We start from the raw sequence: 11,339 nt of genomic DNA on the forward strand, positions 1-11,339 counted from the left end.
TATGGGGCATTTCTTGTGGGTTTCCTTTGACCAGTCATGTTGCTTTGCTGGTTCTGAGTCCATATTTGGTATATCTCAGCGTCCTCCTCTGCGGGTGTGCGCATCTCTTAGCCAAGATGGATTCTAGAGAATAGGCCTATGGGTAGGTTGACATCGCTTACTGTGGGGTGGCGCCCCCTCCCTTTTTGACCTCCAAGGAGCTTTTCTGTGCATGTGTAGTTGGGAAGGTCTCCTTGACTTCGAGAATGAGGAATATGTGGTCTTTTATCTCTTATCTGGGCAGGGCTTATCTTCTCCTCCCTCCTGCTATTTTGGAGTATCTGTCCACAGCGGACGAACTCCGGCTGTTCAGCCTGGGACTCATCTATCTCCTGCCTCAAGGGGACCTGCTTTGAAGCTGAATTTGCATAGCAAGCCCAGTTTTTACTTACAATTTCATGTTAAGCGCAACGGACATTTCAGAGCTAAAAGAGGTAAGGGGGGGAGGGGACTAAAGCTCTCCCCTGCTACCCCATCGGTGTAGTCATGGGTAGGTGCTGACTGATGATCTCAAGTGAGAGGAGACTGGCTGCCTGTTCCCTGGAGAGTCCAAGCACCAAGGTCTCCCAGATTAAACAAAACACCATCAGATGCTGCCACTGGTGTCCCCTGGGACACATCCAGCACATAGACCTGCTGACTTTGATCAACACAATGTTTTATAACAAAATTGTACTTTAAACATTAGGAGATCTGGATTTATAGCATCCCTTGAAAAATCAGAGAAGCTGGCACACGATCCCTAATTTCCTGCCTAACACTGATCATCTGGCACCTGCAGCCGGGAGCATGCATCTCGGCTCGCCCTACTCGCTACCACTCACCCAATATGCATGCGCTTCTCCCTCTGGCCTTAGTTACGCCACTTGCCATGCTCCCATGGGCATGTGGGTTTGTGACCCTCTCCTGTCACCTATATAGGGTCTTTCCTCCCTGCCAGTCAAGGAGGAGATACTTCAAGGAGAGCCCCTTCTTGCTCTTGGAGTTGGTCTCCTCTGGCTCAGTTCTCCTAATGTCTGGGGTCTTGTTTTTTCCCAAGGCCTGACATGGGGTATCCAGAATGCAAATAAACCTTGCCCTCTGCTTCCAATAACAACAACCTTGAGACGGACACTCTGCATGTGAGCTTACAGGATTCCTCAGGGCACATTTGCCAAAGTCCAAAAACTTACAGGAGTACGGATGGTCCAAAGCATCCTTCTGCCCTCCCCCCTCACATTCATTGAAGAATTTGTGTCCCAAGGATATCCCAATCCGACCAGCTGGGATTAGAGAGGCAGTCACATGTCTACCAGGGGTGTCGGGGTGTAGACTGCACAGACAGCAGTGATTCTGGTTATGGCCATGGTCATGTGACCGACTGCCTGGGAAGAACTCTCCCATAGCAGGAACAATCAGACAGCCCTGCGTCCATCCCAGTGCACCCTTTTCTAGCCATGTGTCCCAAGGCGTGAGATTTGACCTTTCAGAGTCTGTTTCCACTTCTGTGAAATCAAGAGAATGCTACTTCACAGAGCTGTTGGGAGGATTAAAGCAAACACTAAGGTTTCCAGCCCAGTGCCTGCCTGGCGCACAGTAGGTGCACAATAGATGTTAGTGCTCTTCTTGCTAACATTTCAGCCTAATGAGCCAATCTGGAAAGAGACCAGCATGCAGGAAGTAAAGAAAGAAACAGATTTTGGCCTGGGGAGAGGGACTGAGAAGGTTTGTGGGCTCAGGGAGTCACTGGAGGGATACTTTTTCCAAGAAAGATCTAGCCCGATGGTGAGGGTCACAGCCAGCCGTCAGGCAAGTGGACATATGTCTTGGCCTCTGAAGGGACTGCTCCAGGGGGTGTGGGGGGAGCAGCCAGAGGCGACAGGACCAGGGTCCCTTGGGGCCGAGGGGATGGCCACTCACTTCTCAGCACATTGTGCCCAGTCTGGTAGGACAGTAGATGAACCAACAGAGCTGGTGATAGGCCGGACCAGGCAAAAAAGATAGTGAAAGGCTTTTTGGATGTGTGCAGTGATTTCTTAGTACATGTACAATACATGTTAACCATAATAATAATTATAATAAATATATGTATAAACATATATAATAATAGTAAAATAGTTAACATGTATTTAAGTGCCAGGCACTATTCAAAGTGTATTATGTGGATTAACACATAAACTCTTCAGAACCATCCCTCCAAAGCAGGTACTATTATTATCAACACTTTATAGATGAGGAAACTGAGACACAGAGAGGTTAAGTAACTTGCCCAAAGACACACAGCTGGAAAATGACAGTGCTGGGATTCCAAATCGAAGGTCCCAGGCAGTCTGGGTCCACAGCCAATACTCTCAGCTACCGTCCTTCTTTCATTCTTGTTCTATGCTCTCATCCCACTGGAATGTGACCAAGGCTGCCAGCTATCTGCACTCCTGAGCCCCTCCACCCCACTGGATTGGCTTAGCCTTGGGGCCTATGCTTAGTGCCCCCTTTCCGGAGGCCCCCAAGTGCCTGCCACACCCACTGCAGGCTGCCCACCTCAGTGCTACATGATGCATGCCCCTAGCCTTAGCTTATCAGTCCCTGAACAGCCATCACAGGCCTAACAGAGGCCTTGAGATGGCCTAGCACAAGAGTACTGCCCAGAGGGAGCAACCTGGGCCAACTGGTCCTACGAGATGCAGAGAGGGTGATGCAGAGGGGCAGAGACCCCTCTGAGATAAGAAAGCATCCTCCAGACCAGAGAATGAGAGTAGGGATGTCAGGGCCTGAGGGAGAACGAGAGTGGGTGGCAGCAGGGACAATGTGTGAGATAAGGCAGGGTGTGAGGGGGCCACGTGCAGACTGAGACTGGGCTCTGGGGTGTGAGCCAGACCTGGGTCCACTCCTGCCCCTCCACCTTTTACTGCTTGTCTCTTATAAATCAGAGCTAAGACCAGAGGGAAATGGTAGAGCAGTTAAAGATGGGGTTCTGGAGCCAGATTGTGTGGGCCTGAATCCTGATTCCACTAATTACTAGTGTATGACTTAACCTCTTTTTGGTGTAGAATGGGGGTGATAATGGTTGCTACTATATATGGTTGATAGGAGGATTAAGCGTCTACATATAAGGGCCTGGTACAAATTACAACTCGAACATGACAGAACTCATAGTAAGTGAGCTCTATTTAGAACAGTGCTTACACCTAGTGAGCACAGTATCAGTTAAATATATCTCACAGCATCATTGTGCTTAATGAATGACCATTCTCTCTCCTTGTGATGAATACACTTTTCAAAATTGGAATCCTCCATCTCTGGGTCATTCATCATACACTGCGCTCCCTGCAGCCTTGCACTCCCCCCTCCACTCTGACTCAGCCCATGCTGCGTACCCCACGCACAGCCCTCCCCTGTTCTGGCTCAGGCCCAGGGTGCCTCATGTGTGGGCAGTGCATGGTATGCTTTCCAAAGCACTTTCTTATTCATGAGCATGGACGTTGAGAACAACAGAGGGCGTGATGATGGGGGTTGGGGGGGTTGCTTTGGCCACTGTGTGACCTTGGCCAGGCCCCTGCACTTCTCTGGGCCCATCTGTTCATCTGTAAAAGGGGATGATATCCCTGCCCATTGGCCTCACAAAGCTACTGTGAGCAGGAAATGAATTTATGCATGCGCGGAGGCACCTGTGAAATTATGAGATACTACAAATAGGTAGCCAAAGGAGGGGGTCTATTGGCCCCAAGACTAACAGGTCTGGGAAAGCCAGATCCAGGCCAGCTGGTGCGGGAAGCCTTCCCAGAAGGGTGTTTTGCTCTGAGAAGTGTGCTCCTGAGACCAGAGCCTTCTGTGTAATCATTCACCAACCTGGCCCTGGTCGGGAGAAGGAGGGTGAGCAGGCCTGAATGCCGCAGGGAGGCCAAATTTGGACATGAGTGAAGAGCTTGGCCAACACGCAGGAGGTGGACTGCGGCCAGGGGTGGGGGAGGGGGGGCCTGCGCTCCCCATGACTGCTCGGCAGTGACTGTGATGGCTGGGAGTGGGCGGGATCCAGAAGGCCCCCTCCGAAGGCGGGGGACACTCCTGGTCAGCACAGTGTACCCTCTTTCATCGCCAGGGAAGGGGGAGCCCACCCGGAGGAGCCAGGCTGCAGGCGAAGGGGAGGACTGCAGACTGACAGCAGACAGACAAACGGGGGGAAGGGCTCAGTCAGGGCGAGGATACAGGATGGGGCGATTGCTCCACAGGCGGCCCTGGGAGCAGAAATGACGACAACAGGATTTCCTCTAGGTAAAGCACTTCTGGGGTGAGAAAGTGCTTCCCCTTTCATTATTCATTATTCATTCTTTCCTTTGTCTTGCTAGGGTTCTGAGCTTGGTCTGGGTAGGGGCGCCATGAAGGCTGAGTCAAGTGTGTTGTCCTGCGGGAAGGTGTTGGGAGCTGGGGGTGTGGTCAGAGAAGGTGGAGGAAAATCTGGTTCAGGCTGAGTGGACGCCAGAGGAGATAAGACCCCTGAGAACAGAGGCAGGGGCTCCAAGGTGACCCTTCTTGCATTTCACTTGTGCACTGGACAGCTCCAGAGGGTGCTCAGCCCTCAGGGGGCCCTGTGCCAGGCGAGGGGTGCTGGGGCGGGAGTAGCTGCTTAAAGCACAGGGTGCCTGTTTTCCCTCTGGCTGCAATGTATCCTCCCTCCCCTCAGCCAGGGGGCTATTTACAGAGTGAATGGTGCTCCCAGGAGGCCTGCAGCTCTCAGCCCAGGGCCCTCAGCCAGGCTGCTAGTCCGGGCCATGCAGATGAACCACTGGCCTGGCCTGCCCAGAGCCAAGGTTTCAGAGAAAGCGTGCAGGCCCCCGATTTGTGCCCTCGTTCTCCTCCTGGAAACACCTTGATAAAGCTCATTTCTGAAGGCAACTGTGGGAAACTGGTCAGAACAGGTCAAAGCAACGCGTTAGGAAAAGAGCACAGCTAGAGTGTCACCTACCGCTCCTCCTACCCCCTTCGGTGCACACTTCTTTCCAGGCCAAGGGCCCATTCAGCGACTCCTCCTCGAGAAACCCAGAATCTCACACCCAGGAATGTGTGTGTGTGTGTGCGCGCACGCACATTGTTATGGACACATGCCTGCGTTCTGTGAGTTTCTACTCCTTGGAACTTGCAGGTGTCACATGCACTTCAGGTGTGCATGTGTCCGGGAGCACATGGGCACATGGGCGTCTGGGAACAGGTAGATCCAGGAGCTCGTGAAACTGAAAGGGAATGTCTGCTGGATGGCCAGGGACCAGCCGATGCTATGATTGCCGGAGGCCTGGGATGTAGCCAGATCTCCGGGGGAGAAAGGGAAAGACAGGTAACAGAGGCTGAGAGTGAACCCACAGGGTGGGTGGGGAGGTGGGCTCCCACACTCCTGCCCTCTGGTCCTTCTCCCTCAGTATGGCTCCAAACCCACAGACCCAGCTGTGTAGACCCCAGCTCTAGCTCCACCCAGAGGGGGGTCGCAGAGAAGCACACAGGCCCATCCGTCACCTCCTGGAGTAGTTCATTCATCACCATGAAAAGACCTTCCTGAGGGAGGTCTCAATCTGATAGGGAAGCAGGCTTCCCTGCTCAAGGTAGCCTCAATCTGATGATGGAGCTACCACCCCCAACATGCTAAATTTCCCGCATCCTGTGCCCAAAGCAAGGGTAGGATCCCTGGACCGATGGGCGATGCCTCTGCCCCCAGGGGCTGCCTGCCTGCCGGCCCAGCCTGTAATAGAGAGCGAAGGCCGAGGAGAGCCGCCAGGCCCCGGCCGGCCGGCGCGAGGGGGGGGGGGGGCGGGGGGGAAGAGCTGGATTGCAAATAGTCCGGGGACCAGTCTTCCGGGGAGAGGCGGGGAACCCTGCAGTACAACGCTTTGCAGCACACAACCCGGAAAGGCCTCTTTTAAGAGATCCAGAGAGTGCGAGGAAAGATGCTGGCCCCGTCTTCCAGGTCCCTCTTAGCCCCAACCCGGGCTCAGCTTCCAGGCCGCTCAGCCACCTCTCCCTCTTGCCTCAATTTCCCTCTGAGTCGCCTCGCTCCGAGGGTGTGTGTTTTAGCAACACTCAGAGTCAATCTGGTCTGGGCGAGGAGTCTGGCCTCTCATGTCCCGGTGCTCTCCGGGATGGAGAGCCGCGGCGTCTCCTCTCCGACCCCATCCTCCCCTCCCGGGAGGGATCGCGGGCCCCTCCTACCTGCAAACACCGCAGAGCAGTAGGCATCGCTGATGTCGGAGTCCGGGGTGCGGACGTTCTCGGCGTAGAGGATGAAGACCCTCAGCATGACCGGCGGGAGTCCGGGCCCAGTGCGCCCAGGGCGCGGAGAGGGCTGGGGAAGGTCGGGGACGGTCGAGGCGCAGCTCGAGGGTTCCCTCACTGGAGAGAGCTGGCGCAGGGAGAGCGGCTTGGATCACTGGCTCCCGGCTCAGAGCAGCGGCTCTTAAAGAGGAACAGGCCAGTCCCGGGCTGCTCCAGTGGGCTCCACTCGGTCCGCGCCCCGGCTGCGCTCAGCCCGCTTGTCAGCGGGTGCTCCGAGGAGAACAGGGGCTTCTGTTCCCCTTCCACCCCCGCCGCCCTACCCGGTCTCGGCTAAGCTGTAATTCAATGCTCCGGCCGCAGACTCTCCCAATGACACGGCATTTTGCACCTGGCGGTGGAACAGCGGACTGGGCGGCGGCCGCGAGGGCTGAGGACTGGACCGGGGCTCCGGGCGCCCAGCGCAGTTCAGATCTCGCTCCTGGACAGGAGAAAGGCTTGGTCCCTCCCCTGACCTTCCACCTCCGGCAGTGCGCGACGCCAAGCCCGTCGCCTCCTCCCGCCGCGGGGATTCCAGCACTCTCCCTCGGAGCCAGCCGGACCGCCCCGGGGACGCGCTGGGCAGCAGGCGCAGGGCCGGCGCTTTCGCTAGGGAAGACCAGAGCTGAGGAATTTCATTGACTGGCAGCGCCGGCTGCCTTAAAAATTTTGTATCCCTCTTCTCTGGTTGTAAAAACAACACATGCCACTTTTAACACAAAATCATAAAAGAAAGAAATCACTGAGTCTGAAAAATACAGTATTAACATTTGTTTATTTACCAGCCCAGACTTTTTCCTGTGAATTGCATGCATATATGCATGTAAATTAGTCTTTATTGTATACCTGAGATCAGAGTGTCTGTGCAGTTCTGTGTCCTGCTTTTTCATGTACCATTTTCTTGCATCATTAAAAATTCTTTATAAACAATTTTTTTCAATAGCTACCTAATTTTCTATCATATGAATGTCTTAAATTCTCAAAGCTTTCTCCCATTGCTGCACATTTAGACTCTTCCCAGTTTCTTACCATCAGAGTAGTGAGAAATCATTTTTCATATAAAAACTGGGATATAAACCCATCTTGAGCCCCCCTCTGCTTGTTCCTCAGATGGGATTCCTAGCTTTGGAATTATAAGGGCACAGGACATGCCTTTTTTTAGGTCCTAGTACCTGTTGCTAAACTGCCTTCCGGGAGCTGTGTGGACCCACTCCCAGCAGTTGGGTGACTCACCTTCTAAAGTGGGCCACTTGGATGGGTGTGGGTGTGCAGCTGTCAGCAAAACTTCTCCCCCAGCAGCCCATGGGGGTAGCACACACTCCCAGGGCAGGAAGGGTCAGCTGCTGACAGGGGGCTGGCTTTGCCTTATATAAAGGTACCAGGAGGTAGCAACACTCCCCCAAAGGTCTGTGATTTTAAGATCAGAATAGCAGACACTGGGCTTCCCTGTTGGTGCAGTGGTTGAGAATCTGCCTGCCAATGCAGGGGACACGGGTTCGAGCCCTGGTCTGGGAAGATCCCACATGCCGCGGAGCAACTAGGCCCGTGAGCCACAATTACTGAGCCTGCGCATCTGGAGCCTGTGCTCCGCAACAAGAGAGGCCGGGATAGTGAGAGGCCCGCTCACTGCGATGAAGAGTGGCCCCCGCTTGCCGCAACTGGAGAAAGCCCTTGCACAGAAACGAAGACCCAACACAGCCATAAATAAAAAATAAATAAATAAAATAAAATAAATAAATTTAAAATATATATATAAAAATAAAAAAATAAATAAATCTTTAACGGTTTAAAAAAAAAAAAAGAATAGCAGACACTGTGGTCACTTACAGTCCTCCTGCTGCAATCTGTGCCTCTTCTTTGCCTCTAGCACAATATGTGGTTGGGGGAAAAGTAAAATGAGGGGGCTTAAATTTAATCATTCATTTAACAGGTATGTATGGAGCCCTACAACATGCCAAGCACTGTCCTCGGTGACAGGGACACAACGGTGAACATAAGTGACATGGTCCCTGTTATGGGCTGAATTGTCTTCTCCCAAAATCTGTACATCGAAGCACTAACCCCAGTTAAGAAGGTGATTAAGTTAAAATGAGGCTCTTAGAGTAGGCTCTAATCAGTACAACCTGACAGGTTCTTATAAGAAGAGGAAATTTGGATACATGAAGAGACACCAGGGAGGCATGCACACAGAGGAAAGACCATGCAAGAACACCACAAGGAGGGGGCCATCTGCAAGCCCAGGAGAGGGGTCTCAGCAGAAACCAGACCTGCTGACTGACAGGTTGATCTTGGACTTCTAGCCTCCAGAACTGTGAGAAAACAAATTTCTGTCGTTTAAGTCACCCAGTTGGTGGTATTTTGTTATGGCAGCCTGAGAAAATTAATATAGTCCTTGACCTCACGGAGTTTCCACTTCAGTGGGGGAAACTGACGCTTATCAAGTAATCAAGCTAATCTTACACCATTACAATAAGTGCAATAAAGGATAGAAAATGGTGGTGTGTGAGAGCAGATAGTAGGGAGCCCTCATCTCATCCCCGGACAGTGAGAGGTATTTGAGATGAGATCTGAAGGCCAGTTAGGAGTTTACTGGGCAAGACTGAGGTTGGGGCAGAGGACAAGAGGGTTCTCAAGAGAAGGAAGGAAACGCTCTGGGTCACGGTCCTGGGAAGAGTCCAGGAAGAAAGAACATCCTGACTGGAGTGCAGATTGGGGGGGAGGGGGTGTTGGAGGAGGTGAGGTTGAAGAGAACCACACAGGGCCTCTGGGAAGCTGCCTAGGGCCCGCCAGGTCCAGAGGGATGACAGGATCTGGTTTACTTTTCAGCATTTCTGGCTGCATTGGGGGGAATGGGGTGCAAGGGGCCAGAGTGGAGGTGAAGAGGCCAGTTAGAAGCTATAGCAGAGGGTCAAAGTGAGACATGGCGGTGACTTGGCCCAAGGTGGTGAAAGTGAAGATGGAACGAAGGAAACCTGGGAGGAATTGGGAGGGACGTTCTGTAAGCAGGTGGAGTAGATCAAGCTTCTTGCTGCTGAACTTGGCCTTTATGTGTTGCTGGAGAAAAAACCTTTGGATGAAGTAATTGGCTGATTCATTCATTCATTCAACCAACGTTCATAGGGTGCCTCGTATGTGGCAGGAGTTTGCCAGATTCCAGTTTTAGAGAAGGGTACCAAATAGGGAGTAAAACTTAATTTCATTGAGAAGAAGGGCAAGAGGCCCTGTTGATCTAGGGAAAGTCCAAATTATGTTCTATTTTTAAAGAAGTACAGTTTGGCTCTATTCAAATGCATAAAGTAACATGAACCTGCTGCGAGGCAGAGCTAAAATTGGATCCAAGAAGCACTTAGCTGCTTGCAAATACAATGTGACTAAAGTGATTTGAGAAGAACCAGTTTTCTTTATAGGTTAAACATCCCCTTTGCAACTTCTCTACACTGTTTATTCATGCAGCAAGTCCTCTTTTATGCATAGCCACACCTGTACAGATATGAACCCCTGGTGGGAATGCCCCTCCAACTTTATTCCTCAATATATAGGACATGTTTGGGGTGTCTTCTCTATTTAAAAGAACCATGTTCTCTGACACCACCCCTCTGGAGACAGGGAAAGACACCGGATTCAAGCTGAAGCAATTTGATGATCTTTCCCAAGAATCTGGAACTGGAACTGAGATGCTAGCTTCTGTGTGTGGCTGGAGCTCAGATGAATAAAACGGAGCCTCAGAAAGAGCTCCATGCAGGGAGAAAGTTCTGCAGTCAGAGAAAAAGAGATGATGGGGGAGGGGGGAGGGGACAGAGAGAAAGAGACCCTTCTAGTTGTTTCTGGATCCCATCCCTCATGAGTCTTTCTGCCCATGAATTCTGAGGTGGCCTTGGAGGTGAATATGCGTCGTTTTTGGCTCCCAGCTTTCAACCTCTCCTTCCTAAAACGCCCTCTCACCACTCCTCGTAAGTGGTCCCAGGGAGCAGAAGTGCCTTCCTCTCTAGAAACTTCAGAGCCAGGGCCTCACGCTCCCTGTCACTGTACAGTGTGGCCCAGGCTCAGCCAGATGGACACTCTCCCAGGACTGGAAGTAAGTCCTTAGGAGCTTCAGGAAGTCAGACATGGCAGCTGCAGTGACAGCAAATGACCAGCCTTTTCCTGCTGTAGGACGAAGGATCACAGCTGTGACTCCCGCTGCCCTGAGTTCTATTTCTTTCCCAAGCTGAGACTGCCAGCTTCCCTCCATTCTGTGAGCCCCCAAGGCTCCCCTGTAACTCTCTCGATTCGGATGCCCAGGTTTGGTTGCTATTGCTAGTAGCCGAGAATCCAACTGTATCCAGTGTCTTTATAGTGAATCCCTCCACATCTTGATTAGGGTAATTTGAAGCACAATTCTTTTTTTTTTTTTTCTTTTTTTAAGATTTAATTTTTATTAATTTTTGGCTGTGTTGGGTCTTCGTTGCTGCGCACCAGCTTTCTCTAGTTGTGGCGAGCGGGGGCTACTCTTCGTTGTGGTGCGCGGGCTTCTCGTTATGGTGGCTTCTCGTTACGGTGGCTTCTCTGGTTGCAGAGCGTGGGCTCTAGGTGCGCAGCCTCAGTAGTTGTGGCTCGCAGGCTCCAGAGTGCAGGCTCAGTAGTTGTGGTGCATGGGCTTAGTTGCTCCACGGCATGTGGGATCTTCCTGGACCAGTGATCGAACCCATGTCCCCCGTGTTGGCAGGAGGACTCCTACCCACTGTGCCACAAGGGAAGTCCCTGAAGCATAATTCTGTTTCTTGCTATAAAAGATCCTTGGCTATGACTTTCAAGATATATTAAGCACCACTAGTGTCTTATATTTCTGCCTATCTTCTCTGCTTTGGAACTATGGTTGGAATCAGACCAGGAAAGAAGCAAAGCAGTGGAGGAGTGGAGAATGTGAGGACTTAGAGCTTTTTTTTTTTTGGCCGCACGGGGTGGCATGTGGGATCTTAGTTCCCTGACCAGGGATCCAACCCATGCCCCCCTGCAGTGGAAGCACGGAGTCTTAACAGTACTTAGAGCTT

The 11,339-nt window shown here is 52.0% G+C and overlaps 1 protein-coding gene across 6 annotated transcripts in view; it reads right to left on the reverse strand.

The window, feature by feature from the left end:
• The window catches only part of DYSF (dysferlin), a 234,093-nt gene extending 227,315 nt beyond the window's left edge, over positions 1 to 6,778 (reverse strand). For 4 of the 6 annotated variants that reach the window (XM_057558086.1, XM_007175528.3, XM_007175525.3 and 1 more), the window contains exon 1: positions 6,211 to 6,778. In XM_057558086.1, the coding sequence (XP_057414069.1) occupies positions 6,211 to 6,298 (88 nt within the window). In that variant the 5' untranslated portion in view covers positions 6,299 to 6,778. The remainder of the gene's footprint in view (positions 1 to 6,210) is intronic. The other 2 variants (XM_007175532.3, XM_007175530.3) reach the window with 1 other exon arrangement.
• Positions 6,779 to 11,339: the final 4,561 nt, after the last annotated feature.

The sequence above is a fragment of the Balaenoptera acutorostrata genome, chromosome 12, assembly GCF_949987535.1.
Source record: "Balaenoptera acutorostrata chromosome 12, mBalAcu1.1, whole genome shotgun sequence".
Taxonomy (NCBI): domain Eukaryota; kingdom Metazoa; phylum Chordata; class Mammalia; order Artiodactyla; family Balaenopteridae; genus Balaenoptera; species Balaenoptera acutorostrata.